This window comes from Periplaneta americana, chromosome 10 (assembly GCF_040183065.1).
Source record: "Periplaneta americana isolate PAMFEO1 chromosome 10, P.americana_PAMFEO1_priV1, whole genome shotgun sequence".
Lineage (NCBI taxonomy): Eukaryota > Metazoa > Arthropoda > Insecta > Blattodea > Blattidae > Periplaneta > Periplaneta americana.
In genome coordinates this window covers 16,122,523-16,146,686 of record NC_091126.1, presented here as the reverse complement: position 1 = coordinate 16,146,686, position 24,164 = coordinate 16,122,523, and the positions used below count along the sequence as shown (strand labels likewise).

The 24,164-nt window shown below is 33.3% G+C and overlaps 1 protein-coding gene across 3 annotated transcripts in view; it reads left to right on the top strand.

The window, feature by feature from the left end:
• Positions 1–24,164, top strand: part of GlcT (ceramide glucosyltransferase) — an 81,369-nt gene that overhangs the window by 48,856 nt on the left and 8,349 nt on the right. For 2 of the 3 annotated variants that reach the window (XM_069836937.1, XM_069836939.1), the window contains exon 8: positions 855–7,232. The exons of the other annotated variant lie outside the window; for it this stretch is intronic. In XM_069836937.1, the coding sequence (XP_069693038.1) occupies positions 855–1,034 (180 nt within the window). In that variant the 3' untranslated portion in view covers positions 1,035–7,232. Of the gene's footprint in view, positions 1–854; positions 7,233–24,164 lie in introns of those variants that run through there. 3 annotated transcript variants of the gene reach the window in all.

Here is a 24,164-nt window from a genome sequence, read left to right as displayed (position 1 = left end):
AAATTTCAAATAAGTTTGCTGCTTTAGCAACTTCCGACAAAGCTGAGAAAGAGTTAGATGTTAATAGCGTTTGGGACAGTATCCGAGATAATATCAAAATTGCAGCTGAGCAGAGCATAGGTTATCATGTTAATTGTTTCAAAGACTGAAATCACCTCTAGCGAAAGAAAATTAGACAATCTATTTAGAAGTGAAACCTAGAATTTGGTTTGCGGTTGCAGAGCTAAAATATTTTGAGTCTCAAGTCCTACTCAGACCATTTCCTTCTTTATAGTTTCGCTGACTAAATTAATTACTGCATTAACTGTAATTTCCAAATAACTACACTTTTTCAATCAGTTAACATTTAAAAAATAACTAAGCTTATTTCAAAACACAGTCATTTCTACAATAATTGAAGTTTCTTGAAAATATTGTTACCTTGATGTTAGTTTGTATCTTGAGAAACATTGAGGTAAAGATATTGAGTGTTAAGAAGTAAATAATGCCAAGTGATTCTTCGATCTACAGCTGTATCTTTTAATTGAACCGACTGTTTAACAGGTAATGCTACATAATAAAGTAAAAGGTAAAAAAGGTAAAGGTATCCCCGTAACATGCCATGAAGGCACTTGGGGGGCCATGGAAGTATAGCCCCATGCTTTCCATGACCTCGGCACTAGAATGAGATGGTGTGGTCGGCACCACGCTCTGACCGCCCTCCAAATTGGTGTAGGTAAATGATATCTTATTGTTTAGTATCATGTCAAAGCCTGAACTTAAGAGTCTTCCACTGTGTGTCAGAAAGTAACATTTTTGACATGCTTAATATAGGATCTCTTCCACTTTACAATTAATGCAAATTTCGTTTACAGAATGGTTCCCTCCCATTTAACAAATTCGATTTTGTAATGGGGTGGCTCTTTCGAGAATGGAGCAGTCCATACTTGTTTCTTCATGCACTCTGGGATCCAGCGATAAGATGGCGTGCACGGACCTACAGACTTAAGTGGGGCGGTGTTGCAGAAGAACTTAAGCCCAAAGTGAAAGTATGAAAGATAGAGGCATCTTAATTAAAAAGTTGAACAACAAGAAACAGACAGCAGCACTCGAAATGCGGAGTTACTTATCATCTGTGGATGGAAACTTACTGCAAAATAGTACAACCACCACAAGTGAGCCGTTTCTTGGTGATAATTTCCAATTGGTGATAAATACATTCAGGCATCACGATGGATGTTACGTTATGCCTCTCCGTCCATACGGTTTGTAAATAAGCTTTGTATATGAGTTGTCATCGTCGGATGTGAGTGACTAGAAATGTGAGTACATGTACATGCCTGGTGCCATTGTTGCATTGATATGAATGTTTTCCTAGATACTTGCCACAGTGCAGATTTCAAATTGTGGACAATACTTCGGTAATAATGTAATTTGTTGTAGCAGATCTTTTGTTAACCATTTTTGACATCTATTTCCTGGTACGTGTGAGGAGTTGTGAAGTAGTGTGGACATGAAACAGTGATGCATTGTAGCGCTTCTTCTGCAAGCATTCCCCCCGTTGTGTTTCATATACTAAATGTGTTGGTTGATGAACAACTAGAATTCTGTCTGGAGAGCTAGAAAATTGTCACTTAGTGCCGGTAATATTGTGTTACCTGTAAACTGTTACGAATACTATTTATTAATAATTGTGAATGTACAAAAATTATATTTTAAAGATATATTTTCTGACTCTCCAGATAGACCAATCATTCTGCATAGTGTGTTAGTGTTGTGATGGTATCAGCCATGTCTTAGTAATCATGGACACATTGCTCAGAAATTTTTTAGCCTGTCCTTATTTTAGTAAAAACAAAGGTGATATCTAGAGTATGTATTAACAATGTTTCCTAAGTTCTGTTAACAACTTTCCAATGGGTATGAAATGCTGTTACTGTTGTAAGACCAGAGAAAAGTTGTAAACAATCAGCCTCTTGCAAATTTCTGAAACACTGCTGTATCATCTTAGGTGCATTATTCTATAATTAAACATTTCACTAGTGAAGAGAAATGTCCTGTAAATTTATATGGTAATTATTTTAATATTGAGTATTACGTATTATTATTATTATTATTATTATTATTATTGTTATTATTATTATTACTATTACTGTTATTATTAATTATTGTTAATGTTGTTGTTTTGAAGTAAATATTTCTCTTCTTCCACTTTATCCCGCCGCTGCTGCTGCTGCTGCAAAGATTGGCAGTATCTACATGCATGATTCGATTTGTGTTCTCAGTGGTGGTAGCCTGGTACGTCATTCGGAAAACAATTGCCACTTAGTGTTACATTTTTACAGTTTATAGCTATTCTTTTGAATGTCCGAAATCTGTACTGTTCATGTTACAAGGGACTGAAAGAATCTCACAATCCAGTTACGCATAGCATTATAAAATTGCGCCAGTTTAACCATCTTACAATCTCTGCTTGCTGAATGTTATATAGTAATCTTGATCGTTCTTTCAAATTTCTTGCATTCTCGTGTTTGACTATATTTCACAGTAGGTCTACGTTATGTATATGTCTCAAAAGCAGAATACGTTAACCCTTAAGTAGTCACGCGGGGCATTGTGAACACCCCAGTCAGATATTACGGAGCTCGTAATTGAATCGCACTTTTTAGAAAGGAACTAAGTCAAAATTTGCTACTTTTCAGGAGAGCATAAAAACATTTTTTCATGTACATATTGCAGAATAAAACATTTAAGACTTACGTTATATAAAGATAACATGGGATTGAATTTAATGATAACAGACTTTTGAAGAACATTTTCTGCTACAATGGTATACATAAATTTCTAAATTTGAGACTTAGTTCCTCTCTTCACCGGAAATTGTTTTTGAAAGAACAAAATAAATAAACTAAGTTTATTCAACGCAGATATACATGTATTTTGATTAAATTGACATGTTAGAAATTTTAAAATAATATTATGAATAAAAAAATTAGTTCAAAATGGACATGTTTCATAAAAATATTAACACATGTGAAATGACTAGTGGGTCTCATTCATGGTGCACCAGGATCTGTGTAGGAGAATATGAAAATATTGATTCAGCATTTTCATCACTGACGTACTTCATTAGTTTCTTAAGGTCTTCAATCTTTTGGGCATTGATGGGAACTTTTCCTTCTGGATATGCCTTTGTTAGTTCCAGTGTCAAACTCGTAAATTCCCCTTCCCAAGGAGAAACCTATTGCTTACATAACTCTTGATGTATGGGCAAGCTTCTACAATGCTAGGACTATCTGAGCTACTCTTTCATACAGAGAGTGTGAAATGAACCTTTCTCTCACAAGGATTCTATGAAGTTTCTTCTGATATGATATTCTTTTTGAAAAATTAGGCCATCACATATCAAAGTTACTGATCAGTTTTCAGAGTCCACTTTATACGGTTATTTCTATATATTCTTTTATTGTATACACCCTATCGGCCCCTGTTATTGTTTTTCTGAAAACCCCAAAATCCCTATCACACGGGAGAAAGGAATGGCCTCGGTCAGGAAAATAATTTTTTATAGTTTTGAATCTTCCAGAAGCTGCCAGACCAAGACAAAACCTAACTCTTGTATGATTTTTGTTTTGGCCTGGGCAGCTTTCTGAGAACGTGTATGTTTTCGTCAAAATAATATTTAAAAAACGAACAAACATCACTGGCTCCCTTTCGAGCCTGTCCTTCATAATACATGTACAGCACACATTGGTTGGATTTAAGATCATGAATGCAAAATATATTAACCTGTAATTGCCTCATATAGAAGACTTCTTTGAACTGGTAATTGGGAGAGGGGCAGGTTTATAATATTATGCTGACAGCGTTCATCATGTCTTTGTATTTTGACTTAGTTCCTTTCTAAAAAGTGCGATTCAATTATATATTTAGTAAGCCTGTACTTCTGAAACTTTCAGTACCTTTATTGGAATTGGTAAGGCAACAATAACCGTAAACATTTTTGAAATCGGAATTCGCATACTCGAAATAATAATGGTTTAAGTGGATGGGGGTGATTAAGCGTGACTGCTTAAGGGTTAATGTAATAATTCTTGTGTTGCCTGCTGAAGATTAACCTCATTCTCTGCCTGCTTATCCACATATAATTTATTTCAGACATCAGTATGGGTTGAAACACTAAATTTTAAGTGCCTTGTATAAAAAATTTATTCCTTTCTTATTCAGGCTACCAAAAACTGACACGTAATTTTCATAATTCATTAATAAACTATATTGCGTCATATTATGCATATGATAATATTATTTATTGCTTGAAATATTATATATAAATTCACTGTTCACTTTTTACATGGCGAAACAAATCAGTCAGAGTCACATTATATGTGAGAGAGTAGAGGGAGGGAAGGGGAGAGTGTTTTTTTATATATATTTCGTCCTATGAATCATACAGAATGATTTTGGACACGTCAAAAGAAATTAAAGCTAGAATTAGTTTCTAAAAGTAGTACACATTAGCAAACCAATAAATAAATATATATAATAACATGGTGCATAAAATTGACAAATGATTGGACACTGTAACTAATACAATACTATTAAATACACAACTAAATTTATATAGAAGCAAAGGAAAATGTCACCTGTATAAATTAAGGCGAAACAAATTATCAGAAATTCACATAATAATTCTAAAACTAATAGTTAATGTATACTCACATTTACATTATCTATGGAACCTTCATTACCTACTATTAATAAATATATACATACAAACTTAACAACATTTACTAAATGTAAAAAGTGACATTGAAGATATTCTTGTACTGAATAAAAACAACCATCCATAAGAAATGTCTTTAAATCTTTCTTGAATTTAACATCTACATTTAAGTTTTTAATAATCCCGGGTAATTTATTAAAGAGAAGTCTGCCATATTGTCTGGTTATGCTTGTTTCTTGATGATCATGGCCCTAAATTGTTCACGGTTGAAATCTTTGTGATGTATTGTTACTGACAACTGCTGCTATATCCGGTTTTTGTAGTCCAGCTAAGAGGACTTATTTTTCCCTGTCATTTCTGAATTTGATTCTTTTTCATTTCTGAATATTTTCGAAACCATATTAATCTAATTACTTCTCGTTTTATTAAAGTTTTACTAAGTTATATTGAATCCTCTATTTATTGAACATTTTTCATAATTTATTTGATTGTTAGCCATTTATACTTGAGACACGTAATAATTGCAGATAGCATTTACAATTAGTATAATAATAAATGTAAATTGTCAGCATATTTCAAAGACGAAATTCTCATGCTGAATTGCAACAACATATTAGTGGTTCTTTAATCCTTAATAGTCCTATAGGTACTAATGTAGAGTTGAAAGAATGTTCACTGTTAATAAGTAGTATTGTAACTTACATATTTGGTTTTGATTCCCCAAGAAGTTATTTCATTAGTAAGAAACAAATAACCTACCACCTTGGATTCAAAATTAATTACAGTGTTTTGTCATCTGATACATGTTTGCTGAAATTGTTTAAGTACAGTAAATTAGACATTATTTGTTTGGTCATTTGTACAGATGGTGAATTATTTTGTTTTATATACGTATATTGCAGATAGGTATCATTGGATGAAGAGGTTATGTTGTTATTGTTAACTAATGCTGAATTCTTGGCATTAAAGCCATTGCTTTAGCTGGGGGGATTGTCGGCCAACTCCATCGAACATATCCCTTCTTCACCACATAGGGGACGCTTATGCATGCCAAGGCAGGTCATAATGCTGAAATGGCATTTGCTCCATTTTTGATGGAACAGTTCTGTAGTGCTCGGGAAAAAATATTAATTTTACAGGAGAAGGAAGAAAACTGTCCTCACACTGGTTTATGTCGATTTGATTTTATTCTGTATGAATTATTCCAATGGGATAAATACTTGTCTCTCTTATCCCAAGTGAGCAGATGTTCCGTAAGTTGTCAATAAATAAATACAAAATTTTTGTGGAAACTGTCTTATGCCACTTTTCCCAAGCATTGCAGAGTTATACCACTGTGACTTGATCCAGATTTTATAGTATGGATATTTCAGAAAAATTTTCGAGGCATACAAATTCTGTTACAGATGTAATGTGAGATAATATTGTTTTTTTATGGATATTTAGGCCAACAAAGAATGCGTTTGTAGACTTTCGAATTAATTGGACTTCTATATTGATTTGTTCCCTTGTGAAAGCTGCATAAGTGAGTATAGTGAACAGTGGCTCACTCAAAATTCAGAGTGAAATGTCTGAGTGATAAACAGTTTTTTAATGTGACTTTAGCAGTGCTCTATTACTTAATGCCACACTAAACTTAAAGATTGTTAGGTAACTTTTTTATTGCTTTGTTTTCTTTCAACCCAGCATCTGTATGTCAAATTTACTTTGTTTGAAAAAAACACACATTAGCCTCATATTATATGAATATCATTAATATTTATAAATAATCATATTTGATGCACAACCTTGTTACTTTCTTGAAGGTACTACGTATCTTTTAATTTATATTGGTGTATTGGCCACAGTATTTGAGGAGCATCATCGCAAACCATATTATGTCCAAAAAAAAAAAAGAATTATAGGAGAGACGAAAAATAAAATACTTCTAAAGTATGACAGCTATTTATGAAGTAAGAGTTCTGAATCTCATTTCTATACATGCTAAATTGGATAATATGTAAAATGAAATATTTTCAAATTTCAGTCCCTAGAAATTATGGACTTTTTTTTGGGACTTAATACAGTTTGATCCATTCATCATGAAGTTTATAGAATTAAACATAAAAATAATGTCAAATTAAACCATAGGGGTGGAGGGGGCACAATCAGACAAAAAAAATGTTTAAAATGATAACTGCTAAATTTATAGGAATATACAAAAAATTTTTAGGGGTCCACATTATTTATACTTTCACTTAAAGCATGACAGACTCACAGAATCGTAATGCAACATTTTTATTAGATACAGACATTTAATATTACAGTAGCATAGTGTCTTATTGTGCCCCACTATGGGGCACTATCAGACATCACTGGTGCAGAATTAGACACTTACTAACGCTGATAGAATCCTGCAATTTTTTCGATTTACTTGATTAACAAATCATATATAATTCTGAATTCGAAGTTTTTAAGTTCTATTGCACATCAATATTATCAAAATGGACTTCAAATTGATGATAAAATGCCTGTTGCTTTGTTCCTTTCAGTTTCATTTTCAGTGGTGGTGGTGGTGGTGGTGGTGGTGGTGGTGGTGGTGGTAAAATAAGTTTTATATCTTGTAAGCTTACAGACAATATATCCTCTACAATTGGTTCTACAAATTTATTTTCCATTTGCAAGCTTTTTAGTAGCAAAGTGACTTCAAAATCACCATTCTCATCCTTTGGAGCAATAATCCTGCCAACATAAAAAAATGTTTTTCTTGTTATGAAAATGGACTAACACATAATCGCCATCCTGAGGCTCTCTGTGTAATTCCTCGAAACCAGTAGGCTGTCATCCAATCCATGTCATCACTTTCATTATAAACAATATCCAATGTTTGCTTATCAGTTTCTGGCTTCCTGTTTGTTATTTTCTTCCTTCTAAATAGTTGTTGTTTTTTTTTATAAACATTTTGCTTTTAATTTGGTTCGATGCTCTTCTAAAGATTTTTTGATTGCAGTGTCTGTTGCATTACAGCTTTTCCCTTCTGAATCATTATGTATCTGTGAAAACAAAAATAAGTTGTTATAAATGTTTAAAATAAGAAGTTAGATAAAGCATGTTCTAACCCTAGAATTTATAGGCCTACTCAAGCAGAGTTTGAAATGAAACTCCAGCATACGCTGCTGCTTTTCGAATACTCATGCCCTCCATACATAATTTTACCGCATGTTTCATCATATCTGATTTAAAACTGCCCTTGTCAGTCTCCCTTTGTCTGTTTCTGACCATCCTGTAATTAGAATAACATATGTTTTACTGTCACAATTATTACTATTATCAATGTATTGTAATAACTAAACAATAGTTTACAGTACTAATTAATGACAGACATTGTCTGATTGTACCCCATTGTGGGTGTCTGATTGTGTCCATAATGCACGTAATCTCATTTTGATTTGGCACTGGCATATGGATACTCTGCTCAGATTCTGATCAATATGTAAGTGTAGCTTAAAAACAGCTTTATAAAGTGTGGTATATTTAATTATTTAAAAATATAAGTACACACATAAAAACAAACAACAGAATACTGAAAGGAAATTTTTTCAAAATCTTACCTGAAATATACAAAATTCCTTCAACTCACGAACCACAAACAAAGCAGTCTTGCAATCAACAACTCTCAGCTTGGTATGGGTTCAACTTCTTGTCACTAGATGGTGATTGATGTACAACAATTCCATCTTGCGAAAAAGTCACTGTCTTATTGTGCCCCTTCCTCCCCTAAGGTCACCGGCATGGCTCAGTCGGTTAAGGCGCTTGCCTGCCTGTCTGAAGTTGCGCTCGGGCGTGGGTTCGATCCCCGTGTGGGCTGATTACCTGGTTGGGTTTTTTCCGAGGTTTTCCCTAACCGTAAGGTGAATGCCAGGTAATCTATGGCGAATCCTCGGCCTCATCTTGCCAAATACCATCTCGCTATCACCAATCTCATCGAAGCTATATAACCTAGTAGTTGATACAGCATCGTTAAATAATCAACTTAATAATAATTCCTCCCTTAATCATTAATATCTAAATAGATACACAAATGAAATACAAAATTTATATAATCTTAACATCTATACAAGAGCACAAATCAGTAAGAAAAAATAATAAAATGTGTATCAATATCAGTTTTAATGTGCAAATAATTATAACTCCCTGGTTTACAATCTGCTCATACCACACTCTTCCTCCAAACAGTTGCACGATCCCACATTATTATCATCATCCTCACTGTGCACTGCTGATGTATGTAGAGCAGGGCTGGGCACCGGGAGCAAATCCAAACTCTAAACGGAGATGCTTAATATTCATCCGTCATGGCATCAATGCTGTGTGGTGTTTGGCTGGGAAGAAAGGGATTGAAGAGAAGTTATATGCCTCGCTGTGAGAGAGTAGAATCCGCTATTGGTGCCCAGCCCTGATCTAGAGCATTAGTAAAATAATTTAATCCTTTTTCACACATCCAATCATTGCTAAACTTCTTTCTTAATAAATTCAAAACTTTATTCTGTTTCACGTTGGAGATATTGGTAAAGACATTACGAAATAAGAGATTTTTCTTGTTAGTATTTTATTTTCCTCATTAAATACGCACCTTGTCTCAGACTGCAGTTGCCTTACTGACTTATTATGTTTTCTTCAGCTTCTCGAGTTTTCGCCTACAATTACACCATCCATTGTAAAACACAATTTCATAAAGTATTAAATTTAGAAATTTCGTCGACAATGTGCTCATTGCTACACTGATCGAATGATCAGTTAATAAACTTTATAGTTAAAAAATTTCAGGATAACCAATATGGTAAAAAAAGTCGTTGTGGATAAAGTACGGTTTGCACCAATTGTGAATGTGGACAAAACACGGTTTGCAATATTCACTGTTTTTCACCATTCATTTATACCGGGATAGAACACTACTTGACACAGAGTTCAGAGCACGAAAGAGCACACTCAAAACTTTGTGAATTGATGGCAAACTCGATTTTGTCCAGTGGTGTACATAATACGATTTGCAACGATGCTCCTCATTTGAACCCCTTTAAATGTGATTAAGTTGGAAGTTCTTAGTGCCCAAATTTTCAATAAAAGTGAGCAATAATTTGTGAACAAGATGTCAAAGCACTCCATCATGCTGAAAGAACTTTATGTGGCCTTCTTGTTCGCAGAGAAATTTTTTCCTCTGAAACGGAAATTGTCAACTAGGAGTTTAGGTTGTTATTGATTAAACGTGTAGGTACACCAGGAAGTGCCAATTACTGAACTACATGTAAATAGAGGCTGTTAGTGTGCATGTCTTCAAATCATATGTGCACGAGAACAAAATCAGAAGCAATATTTTGACATTTTTGGTTATATTTATCTCTTAAACTTGTCCACTTCTTACTATTCGTCATGATGAAAGTGTAACTGTACTTGTAAGTTCTTTGTGGGAGCTCAGTCGTGTAAATATATATGTATATATATACACATTTCCTCACCCACGTATTTTTTATAGTGATATTTAATTTTTTTTTTTTTTTTTAAGAATACTAGTCCGCATGTCTTGTGCATCTATAGGTAATACAATTTAATATACTCTTCATTTGTGAAATGTTGTTACAGAATAATGTACAAAGCCAATATTTTGTCATAAGTTAGATATATTTATGTAATATTTGGTAACAAATACTAGATTCAGTGCACTTAATCCTCTCCCATATTTTTCCTTAAGAGGAAAATGTTGTATATAAACTGTAATACAAAATTTAAACTATGCAAATTCATACATACAGTATCTGTATTTTAACTTAGTATGTAGACTGTATATTTCCAATATAAAGCTGTTGCACCTTACATTGCAACAAACAGTTTACAATAGTAGTGTGGAAGAATTATAAAACAAAACTGGACTCTGTCTTGGTATAATAGGTGTTTGAATTTTTGAAAAATAATATTCATTTACTTTATGTACCAGTTGAATTTGCGACTGGCAGAATGGCTTCCTGCACTTGTTATTTGTGACCCATATCAGCAGTTTAAATATTACAGCATAATTTCTGAGTGAGTAGAATAACTAGATTAATACAGTTTATAATATTTGCTGAAATTTTAAGGTGAACTTCTTTTTTCATTTAATTTTTATCTTACACTGCCCAAAGTAAGGAAATAATCCATCTGCTTTATGACTACTTAATCGCAAATTTTGAATGATATGTCCTATGCTCCTTGATATTTCTGTTGTTTTTTCTTTTATTGTTATTATTGATTATTAGAACACTTACTAGTGTTTATGTTCCATTAGTTGGATCTTTACTTAGGAAAACATATTGAATATATGCAGTTACATCGCTTTTGTAGTTTCAGTAATGATTATTCCAATAGAAAATTGGTATTTAAACTGTGACAGTTACTGAAATTTGAGACTTAATGCTGGTACCACAAGACGAGTTGTCACATTATATTCTTATTCCTCGAACATGATAAATTACAGTACACGCGAAAAAGATCATTCTTTTAATTAGCAAGTATACTATTATAAACCCTTTGCTGTGCCCAATAAAATGATATTTCGTATAATTCCTTAATTTCTGCATTCCCTAACATTGAAGATTGCATTGTGGGTGCAACTTACATGTTTGTGTGTATTTACTTTGGCCGTTTTATCACAAATTTGAGAAATAAATCAAAGAAAACATATTTGTTATGTCATGCAGTGAAGGACATTTTTATCAGTTTTGTTCTATGATTTCGTATATATTTTAAAAGAAAATATGTAGAATCTTGAAAATGATGTAATGTGGGTGATAATTGTGTTGTATTTTTAAACAAGCAATATGACTGCTATCTTCTTGCTCTCTACCAGTTACTGTTAAGAAAGGCTGGATGAAAGGGGTATAATGGCATTAATTTTAAGAACAGAATCTTTAGGTTGTAAGTAACAGAAAAGTCAAATGTCACTGTAGTATTTGAATAACGGTTTAGCTGAAAAAAAAAAATGTGTCAAGTATAATCAATCCCATTTATGGTAAAACTATTGGGAATTGAGATGTATGTGTGGTAAGGACGCATTTACAGAGTGACGGAAATTTAAGTTAATTTTGTACATTATTACACAAATGAAACATTTTTGGAAAAAATGACAAAGGAATATTTTTTTTGGCTTGTTCTTCGCGTTTATATCCTATCACTCATACGTCTCAATACCCAATAGTTTTACTACTGGGTGTTCAGTTCAAAAGGTGTCATGGCTCGCTGTATGTCGTCATGTGGCTATCCGATGAGCCTAGAGAATTCAATGTTCCTACACTTCCGCAAAGGCGTATTACCTAAATGCGAGAGAAGTTGCCTAACAAGTACGGCGTTCATTCTGAAGATTACTTACCGATACGTACGGTAACGCCAGTAGTGGCAAGAATGTGAACTGTTTGGAAACACGTACTGAAGTGAGTTTTTTTCTTACTGTCGGGATATGGGGGAGAGGGTTAAGACGATTACTTACGTATTTGTTGACATTAACTTCGACGGTCAACATGGACACGGAGCATTTTATTTGTGTTGTGGAATGTTACTGTATGCAACTGATGATAACAAATACCCTGCGTACGACTTGCCGGCGCAAAACACAGTTCGAAAGAGGTTATGGTAGCACACAGACCGTACAGACCGCCATCTGTTGCTACGACGTTCAAGTTATACCGTACACGTTCTCAAGTTCAGCTTGAAGAACGCCTTAAATAATAGGCAACTTCTCTAACATATAAGCTGAAACTCGCTTCAAATCGGTGACCCAACAACAGTGACGTCATGACACACTTTGAAATGAACACCCAGTATAAATGGGAGTCAAATTTCTGACCTACGTTATTTTTTTTCGGCTAAAATATTATTATTCAAATACCAAAATGACATTTGATTTTTTTTTTTTTTTTTTTTACTTACAACCTAAAGATTCTATTTTCAAAATTAATGCAGTTATACCCCTTTTACTCATTTCAGCAAGATTTTATGTTCTTTCAATCTTGTGTAGGAGAAAATGGCTTTTATTTCGTGGGTACATTTTATGATCTGTATTGAAGTATAGGTAGCTGTTGAATTTACTCATGTTGGCATAAAGCAATACAGAAACCGTTGTCAAGTTCAGTAACAAAAATCTGTCGTCATTTCATGATCTCCTCAAGTGAATACCGCTCGTGACCACAGAAAACTGCAGGAAAGTGTCACTTGGACTGGTAGTTGGTTGCATTGTCGTGCAGTCTTTGAAATGCCTAAGGGATACCCATTTTGACAACAGCATTAAAGGTACCATATTTGTTATTGACCAAATAAGTGCAGAGCCATACAAGTACCATCATGAGTAAGATATGATAAATACACTAATGATTCATATAGTGTATCAGTGATCTCATAAAAAGTGTAAATGAAGTGAGAAATTAGGTGTATACATGATAACAGAATTATGTGGTTTTGTGTCCTTTATTACTATTTTTATATAAAGATTAATACATTTTGACAAGTAAAATTGGGAAACAGTTACAAGGTTCTTATGAAAAGAAAGCTTGTGTTAACTGTGAAAATTAATCTTCGTTCTCTGTTTAATTTCTTTGCATTTCATGGGTGTGATTAGTTGGAAATGAGTGGTGTGATATTTTATGTATGATATTGGAGAATGATGTACCATATCTACCCAAATATAAAGCGGACTTTTTTTTTTCTACGCATGACATTTGAAGTATTGAAAATATATGTGCCTAATTTGAGGTAGTTCAGTTGTGTTGCAGTTCAATTGTCTGCACATTTGCCATAACAAAGTAGATTGTTATTTACTGGCAACTAAGTGGTGATTGAAGTATATGTGATTAATTTCAGTTGCCTTTTTGCCTTCCCCTGATGATGAAGCCAGTAAGAAATTTCGAAGCCTCATATGCTTTTCATTCCATTACATAGTTGAAATGCATAGAAATCACACATCATCTCTAAGGGATTGATTGCTGTGACTACTACACTTTAGAGAAATTTTTTGGTAATAACGAAGAATTACACAGTGTTCTATCAACTTTTCGTATAATAATATTACTAGGTAATATTAATAATATTGTGTTGTTATTCACAAGAATTTTAAAGCATTTTTGTCATATAAACAGGACGAGAAACAATAATAGAGATATGGAATGCCTTACATTTTCTACGTAATAAAATTACCAAATTTAGCTTATTCATAAAAACAATGTAAGGTGAAGGAGGGTAAGTGTGCACACCTAGTATATTATTGTCTGTGGAATCTATTGTATTATAGATGAAATATTGAAAAATTGTTTAATGAATGACAGTACAGTGAAACCTCTCATTTACGGACATGGAAGGGACGTAACAATCTGTCCGCATCTGGGAGGTGGCCTTTGTTGGGAGCAAGGCTCCCCAATCTAACAGTAAATTTATAGTATGCATCATGTATCCCTTCACGCTTTTAATGAAATGTATTACTGTAGTTTAATTCTAAATACAGTATACAATACTACAGTAAATTCTTTGCAACTCTGAACTACAGTAGATAAGACCGAAAAAGGAAAATACAGTTCTGTACCATGCAATTTTATTCTAGGTCTACAGTTATGCAGTACTTTAATTTACAGTTTTCAACCTAACCTTTACGTTCAGGTGCCATGTCTCTCGAAGCAGAACGACTGATGGAAGTGAAGAGAATAATTCTACTAACCCTATCATGTGTCGAATACAATTTCACGATTGCGGAAACCTTGGACCCATCAGACAGGTTAAATTTTATGACTTAGTTTATCCACCCACTTCCAGCTAACAAGGGGTAGCCGGCTGGGCTAGTGGTAGCCTACGAGACCCTTATTATCTTCTTTCATGTTAAGGAATTTTTGTACAGTTCTCAAAAATAAATTTTCCATTTTTGTAACACATTAGGTCTTGAAATCCAAGTTTTGTCCGCAGTCAGGAGGTAAAGCAAGCTTTAGGACTGTGAAACAGCTGTCCGTGTCCGTGTCTGAGAGTGTCCGTAAAATTTATCATTATTTCTGTATTATTTCAATCAGTCAATCAATATTCCCATCATTCCTAGGTGGAACATAGGGCTCTCAGAAAGCTTCTCCATCTGACTCTATTCCTGGCCAACGCCTTAATCTCACTCCATGTCTTCCCCATCGTTTTTGCTTCTGCGAGAACAGTTCGTTTCCATGTTATCTTGGGTCTGCCAATTCCTCTGCTGCCCTGCGGATTCCAATCCAATGCCTTCCTGGCGGGGTCAGCTGGAGGTCGAAGTGTATGTCCCAGCCATCCCCACTTCCTATGCCGAATTTCAAATTCAACTGTTTTTTGTTTAGTTTTTAACCATAGGTTTTCGTTGGATATCTGGACCGGCCAGAATATTTTTAATATGTTTCTCAAACATTCTGTATTATTTCAGTTGGGACATAAAAATCTGTCCACATATGAGGAGTGTCCGTATCTTGGGGGTGTCCGTAAGGAGAGGTTTCACTGTATTATACGAATTATAAATTCAGGAAATGGACTTTAGGAGAAGATAGTAAACAAACAAAATTTGTTTTTTTAAAAGGAGGCAAATGCACACTCTTAGCCGCACAGGCGGGTAAGAGTAAGCATAAAGAATTTGCAATGATTAAGTCATGAAACAAACATCTGAATTCACGCCTAAACAATTTGTTTTATATGAGAAGATTTTTGAGGTAGATATAGAAATTTTCAGGCTTTTAATACACTTATAACTGAAGTTTTTTTTTTACATTATTCTAGAGCACAGTGCCCACAACAGAAATATGAGATTAAGTAATAAATTTAACTACAACTGTAGAAACGAGAAATAATAGACAATGATTACAAAAAAGGGCTCAAGAACAATAATCGCATACAAATGCTCTAAATCCTTCGTAACTTGAACATAAATCACTCACTCTGTGCACACTCTTAGCCGAGATCGAGTCAGTTTAAGAATGTGTTACTAAAGAGCAGCACAATACGGTCATACGACATTAGTTCATGCCACTTCATTGCCACAAATAGGACTTCATTTTGATGTCAACATGTTCCTTCTGACTGACTTTTAATCTGTAGAAAGCTCAAGTTTTCTTTTGAAAAAATGACCTTTGATTTCAAACAAAATGTAGATTCTTCTGCGTCTTGACCAAGATATGTCTCAACCTTGTCAATAATCCATACTCAGTGGAGTAATGCAAGCAAATTTTGCAGTAAGCATACCAACTATGAAAAATTCACGAGGGCACTCTTACCTGACTGCCCACACTTACCCTCCATTACCTTAAAGGGTGTCCCAACAAGAATGTCGAATTTAATAATGTGAATAAATGCAACAAAAACAGATAACAGAACAAATAATAGTGTCGCCAACCCAGTGACAACAAAACATTGTTGGGACATTGCATAATTGTCTTGTTGTTGGGTTGGCATAACTGTTATCTGTTTTGTTGAATTTATTAACATTAAAGAACTAGCTAAATATAGAATAGACTTCGTGGGAGTACAAGAGGTTAGGTTAGATGGGAATGGCATCTCACAAATAGGAGATTACTTGTTGTATTATGGGGAAGGAAACAATAATCACCAATTAGGAACAGGATTCTTTGTTCATAAAAGAATAAAATCAGCAGTAAAAAAGGTCGAATTTATCAGTGACAGGTTATCATATTTAGTACTTAAGGGTAGATGGTGCAACATCATAGTTATAAATGCACACGCCCCTACAGAAGAGAAAGACGACCATATAAAGAATAGCTTCTATGAGGAATTGGAACATACTTTTGATCAGTTCCCTAGATATCACATGAAAATTTTATTGGGGGATTTCAATGCTAAAGTAGGACGGGAGGATATTTTTAGACCAACTATTGGAAAAGAGAGCCTACACACAATTAGTAGTGACAATGGAGTTAGATTAGTCAACTTTGCCACATCGAAAAATTTAATTGTCAAAAGTACAACATTCCCCCATAAGGATATACATAAATATACTTGGACTTCTCCAGATGGATTGACACACAACCAAATAGATCACATCTTGATAGATAAACGGAGACATACTAGTATAGTAGATATTCGAACTTTCAGGGGTGCAGACTGTAATTCTGACCATTATTTGGTGATTGGAGAATTAAGAGAAAGATTATCAGTAGCCAAGCGAGTAGAGCAACAAGTTAATATTACTAAATTCAATATTTTGAAATTAAAGGACGAGGAAGCTAAGCAAAATTATCAGGTCGAAATTTCGAATAGGTTTGCCACTTTAGAAAGTTCCGATGAAGTTGAGAAAGAATTAGATGTTAATAGCGTGTGGGAAAATATCAGAGATAGTATCAAAATAGCAGCTGAGCAGAGCATAGGTCATTATGAAACTAAGAAAAAGAAACCGTGGTTTGATGAAGATTGTTGCATGGTAGTAGAAAGAAGGAAACAGGCAAAATTGAAATTCTTACAGGATCCAGTTGAGGAGAAGAGAGATAATTATTTCAATGAAAGACGGGAAGCAAGTTGTACACTTAGGAATAAAAAGAGAGGTTACTTGAAGGAAAAACTGAATGAGGTAGAAACAAATAGTAAGAATAAAAACATTCGAGATTTATATAAGGGTATAAAGGAATTTAAGAACGGATATCAGCCAAGGGTAAACGTGATCAAGGATGAGAATGGTGACTTGCTTGCAGACTCTCCATCAATCCTAAACAGATGGAAAAACTATTTTGCGCAACTACTAAATATACATAGGACAAATAGAAATGATCGGGACGAAATTCAAATACAAACTGCTGAGCCATTTATACCCGAACCCACGCTTTCAGAAGTCGAAATTGCGATAGAAAATCTGAAAAAGTACAAGTCTCCAGGTATCGATCAAATTCCAGCAGAATTAATACAAGAGGGCGGAAGTGCATTATATAGCGAAATTTATAAACTTGTACTTGCTATTTGGGAAAAGGAAATTGTACCAGAACAATGGAAGGAGTCCATAATTGTACCTATTTTTAAAAAGGGGGACAAAACCAACTGTGGTAACTTTCGAGGAATATCACTTTTGTTGACGCCGTACAAAATTTTGTCCAATATTGTTTTGAGAAGATTAACTCCGTACGTAGATGAAATTATTGGGGATCATCAGTGCGGTTTTCGGCGTAATAGATCGACTATTGATCAGATTTTTTGTATTCGACAGATAATGGAGAAAAAATGGGAGTATAAGGGTACAGTACATCAGTTATTCATAGATTTCAAAAAGGCATATGACTCGGTTAAGAGGGAAGTATTATATGATATTCTTATTGAATTTGGTATTCCCAAGAAACTAGTTCGATTAATTAAAATGTGTCTCAGTGAAACATACAGCAGAGTCCGTATAGGTCAGTTTCTATCTGATGCTTTTCCAATTCACTGCGGGCTAAAGCAGGGAGATGCACTATCACCTTTACTTTTTAACTTCGCGCTAGAATATGCCATTAGGAAAGTTCAGGATAACAGGCAGGGTTTGGAATTGAACGGGTTACATCAGCTTCTTGTCTATGCAGATGACGTGAATATGTTAGGAGAAAATACACAAACGATTAGGGAAAACACGGAAATTTTACTTGAAGCAAGTAGAGCGATCGGTTTGGAAGTAAATCCCGAAAAGACAAAGTATATGATTATGTCTCGTGACCAGAATATTGTACGAAATGGAAATATAAAAATTGGAGATTTATCCTTCGAAGAGGTGGAAAAATTCAAATATCTTGGAGCAACAGTAACAAATATAAATGACACTCGGGAGGAAATTAAACGCAGAATAAATATGGGAAATGCGTGTTATTATTCAGTTGAAAAGCTCTTATCATCCAGTCTGCTGTCCAAAAATCTGAAAGTTAGAATTTATAAAACAGTTATATTACCGGTTGTTCTGTATGGTTGTGAAACTTGGACTCTCACTCTGAGAGAGGAACATAGGTTCAGGGTGTTTGAGAATAAGGTGCTTAGGAAAATATTTGGGGCTAAGCGGGATGAAGTTACAGGAGAATGGAGAAAGTTACACAACACAGAACTGCACGCATTGTATTCTTCACCTGACATAATTAGGAACATAAAATCGAGATGTTTGAGGTGGGCAGGGCATGTAGCACGTATGGGCGAATCCAGAAATACATATAGAGTGTTAGTTGGGAAACCAGAGGGAAAAAGACCTCTAGGGAGGCCGAGACGTAGATGGGAGGATAATATTAAAATGGATTTGAGGGAGGTGGGGTATGATGATAGAGACTGGATTAATCTTGCACAGGATAGGGACCGCTGGCGGGCTTATGTGAGGGCGGCAATGAACCTTCGGGTTCCTTAAAAGCCATTTGTAAGTAAGTATTAAATTCGGCGTTCTTGGGGCACTCTTTATATTCTTGAAGTTTCCGCATAATGCATAATATAGTCATTTGTGTACTCTTGACATACATAGCAATTCTTAAGAATTTCAAGGTAAGATGGTTGCAAAAACATTTTTATACAAACATTTCTACGAAAATTATTTACTGAAAATAGAAATTTACTACAAAAGCATAAATATATAATAAATCCCGGTACATTATAAAATCATATATATATATATATATGCATACATACATATATGCATACATACATATAATGATAAATATATTATGGATATGTTACAAACAATGTTTATTACATTGTATAAAGTCACTCCCAATTATTACTTTTCTCTTCTGTTACATCTAATACTGGTACTTGAAATTAATAACAGTCTTTACTAATGAAATTGGGTTGTAAGAGCCATCTTGTATTTGGGTAAATACGGTCTTGGTTTGCTAATAAAAGGCACTGCAAAGGGTTCAGTTGATTGAAGCTGTGAAATGTGCAGTGTAATTGTTCTTGCCTTATGCCTGAAAATTATTGTATTGAAAATTTGAAGGTAAATTTTAAGATAATATTAACCACTTACAAGTTTCTCTCTTGAATTTACTTATATTTATATTTTTTATTCTTTTGTCTTTGGCTCAATTCTCTAAACAAATATAATGTTTATAATAAATATAACACACAATTAATGTGTACATATCACGAACAAAAGAAAAGAGCACCATCCATTAATACATGATCCTGTAATTAAATTACTATACCACCGAAGAGAGAGACCAACATAATAAATAGGAGAAAAAGGCCAAAAACAATTAACTTTCTTTCTCTTCACATACAACAAAAATTCGTTCTAGCACGAGTGCATTTTCTTATTTTATTACCCGTTTCAAAATCATATATTTTTAGATTTCATATTGTGTATTTTTTTCACAAAACTAAACACTGTTTTATTTCTGTGTATGTTATTTCTTAGAGATTATACACATAATGTATATTTCATCTTATCTGGTATTTCAGTGCTGCAAAATCTCTATAAAAATTCAAGGGACCCAAATGCGTGTATTATTATAGACGTTGATCATATAGAGGTTTTTGCACAAAATTTCAAAAGAGACATTATTATATTATTTTATTATTATTATTATTATTATTATTATTATTATTATTGCTGCTACTACCACTATTACTAATTTCATTATTACTACTATGACATACTATTTAATTTTGTTGAACTTTTGTGGTCATTCTGAATATGTAGTAGTGAAAATGTTGGCAAATACTGAATGAACTGTAAGTGATATCATTAATTTCAAGGGTTGTTCTTTGAGATATTTCGAACAAAATAGTTTAAAACAATTTTGCTCGTTTTTGCTTCCTTTTTGAGATATTTTTTTATATGAAACATTTCATAGCGTGTTCAGCCAATTTTTTTTTAATCCAATTTAATAAACCCTATTTCACCCTGAGGTATATTGGGGTTATAGTTGGCATCAAAATACATATTTTATAACCAATAAACAATAGTAAAGTGATAACATGAAATAGTGGTCACAGTTACAATTTACATGAATTATGTAGAAGCATGCACATTAGTGAAAGAATGGCTCCTGTTAAAGATTAATGAGATGTTTGAGGAATAATCAACATAAAAGGTATACAAGACTGTCTAACCGTTTCAGAGTAAATCACGATTTTAGAAAGATAATCAATAGTAGATTAATAAAACAAAGTTTCATTTTCACTTTCAAATTAATACTTAATTCATGAACAATGAAACAGGTAAGAGTAATAAAGAGATATTACAAGTAATGATTTACGGTTACAAGTTACATACATGATTCAGGAACAATTACAATAATTAAAATATAACACAAGTAATGACTTACAACTAACGAATACCGAAATTCTTGAAGGGCAGTGTATATAATGGTAGGGTCAATACAAAAGATTTAAAAATAAATGTAGACAGTACAGTAAAGGAATAGTAGAAAAAATGACTTAAGATTACAAATTAAACACATTCTTTTTAAAGCAATAGGTAACAACAAGGAGATACTAATAACAAGAGCCAACTTGAGAGACAACTGTATTATGATAATAAATTATTGCAAGAATTTTAGTGTTGTCCTTTAAATATGCAGAAATTTGATCCAAACGATTGTGATTTTATTTTGCAAAGAAATTTTACAATGTTACTTTTGTTCGGATCAAATTTCTGCACATTTGAAGGACAAAACTAAAATTCTTTCAGTCATTTATAATCATAATACACTGCTCTCGTAAATGAACTGAGCATATTGAGGATCAAATCAATGGCTTTCCCAAAACATGCCATGAAATGTTTCATACAAAACAATTTTTACCTCGAAAAGGAAGCAAAAATGAGCGAAATTGTATTTAACTTTTTTTTTTTTTGTTTGAAGGTACCTCAAAGAATAACCCCCTGAAATTAATGACATTACGTATGGTTCACTTTGTATAGCAAGCACGACATAAAATGACATTATGTCTCTGTAAGTAATAGATCAAGATAAAAAATTAAAGAGTTTTTGTAACCAAATATAATTTTTAGAAAAGCATCAGTAACTGAAAAATTCCAAGAGGCAGAAGTGTGTTGATGTATTCATTATTTTCCCTCTACTTCCCCACTGTGCAGTGTTAGTTATTAATTAATCTTCTCAGTAGTCTTTAATTTTCCTTTGTTGTCCTTACTTAAGAATGAGTTTGATTTAAATGTTGCACTTCTGAGGGATAATGAATAATGGTATGCTTGAATGTATGTTAGATTGTAAAATACTAGTTGAATGAAAGAAAACAAAATGATATTGTCATTTAAGCTTAGTAATCATTTACATTGAACACACAAATACTGTTACATTTCTATCCTATTCCTGTCTTGGTCATTCAGATGCATCCTGCAACAGAATCTTCGCTGCTCCGCACAGTTCAGCGATGTCAAGTGAGAGTTATTGTCCAAGTTAATAATAAAAAGAAAGATTTTTTAGTAACTATAGTTGTTCATTTTATTTCGGAATATGTATTATATGTCTTTCTCGTGTTAAATTTTACTGTACCTGGTTAACATGTTTCAGCCTGCTATTGGCCTTCTTATTTTATCTCATGCACCATTTGTAGAAGTCGCTGGAATCAAAAATATGTGTGAAATACGAGATTTTCACCATGGTTCGGTTTTTGGACTTATAGGGATTTGTGGGTATTTGTATTATGTTCAGTTATTTTTCAAAACTTCGGAAATCCATACTGGTCAATACCATCTTTAAGTGAAGATACAGAACTAAGTAGTTGAAATCGGGAGGGTTTAACTGTTTTGATGCAAATCATCATGGAAGTTCGTAAGTTTCCCGCATTGGGGTCAATGTGTTGCTATTCAATTCAATTTATTTGGCCATTAGACATACAGTTTTAGGCTTCGTCAGAATACATTGAAAATCATATAAATACATTTTAAAAAACACTAATAAAAGAAACAGTAAAATTTAAATAATACAGTAGAACACCGATTATCCGTTACCCTATTAACCGATTGATGGATTATCCGACTGTCTATTTCTCGATTTTTTTTTCTTCAGAAATAAATAACTTGTATGAAGTATTGTTTTGTACATCATATTAGTAGGTTCTACATATTTTTTTGCTAGAGAGTGTTATTACAAGCCTTTATCGTTATACAGCATTGTCTACTGTTTGAATTGCCGTTCTATAATATAATTTGTATAGCCTATAAAATGTCTTCCACGAGTGTTAAAGAAAATGTATTGTACTAAGTATCGAAAAAAAAATGGAAATAATTGAATGGTTTGAGAAAGAAGAAATTGGCTCATCTCGAGTCAAAATACGAGATTGGAGTTACAACTGCGCGATTTAATAAAAACAACAAGGATATAGTGTTAAAAAGTATGTAAATCTACAACATGAGATCTCCTTTATTGCTATCTTTCCTGAGACAGTCATTACAAATGGCTTCCTTGTCCCTTAAAAACCCGTCGTTTACAACCAGACTTAAATAAGTGAACTTTTGATCCACTACCTAGCGAGTTAAATACAAGACCATGGAGGAAATTACTAAATCTTTCATGGTACGGATTATCCGATTTTTTCGATCAACTGTTAAGTCCATCCCCTTCATTACCACGGATAATAGAGGTTCTACTGTACAATGAAAACCTGAAGTAATTTGAGACTTTTAGATTAAAGAAAACTAACTAAAGTACAATTAAACTTATTTATTAAAATGCAATTTCATACAAATTTGTGTTGAAAAACTCAGCAACAGAATAAAAAGGATTATTTAATAACCAATTGTAAAATCTAGTTTTGAAGCTATTGATTGGTTATTTTTAATATTGACTGGAGAGCTTATTTTATAATTTCATCCCCATAATTAAAAAGTTTGTGTTGCTCTTGTGTAATCTACAATATGGAATATTAATTTGTTGACTATTTCTAATTTCATGATCATGTAAATTGGCCACTAATGAGTAATTGTCGATATTTTGTCGAGTGTAAAGTACTAGATCATATATATACAAATTTATGATTGTTAAAATCCGCGATTGTCTGAAAAGTGGCCGACAATGTTCCAGATAGTTTGATTTACATACAATTCTAATGGCTTTCTTTTGTAAAATCAACACGCTTTCAATTTTGGTTCCATTTCCCCAGAAAATTAGGGCATATCGGATTATCGACTGAAAGAAAGAAAAGTAGGCACATCTTACATAAATTTGAGAGACGGAAGTCGTTAATTTCTTTAACAAATATAAAACTCTTGATAGCTTTGTGCATATGTATTCGATGTGCTTATCCCATGTTAAACTGGAGTCTAAAAAAAGTCCTAGAAATTTTGTGTAGTTGAGTCTGATGTCCTTATTTATTAGATAATTTAGGCTGAAAGTTATGTTGATAGTTTTTTCTTGATTAAGCAAGAAACCATTAGATTCAAACCATAAAGCTATCTGTGATAGAGTGTCATTGTGTTCCGATGGGAATTATGATCATAAGTGTTGCCAATTTGACAATTTTAAACATATTATAAATACGCATTATTTACAAAATTTGCCACTTT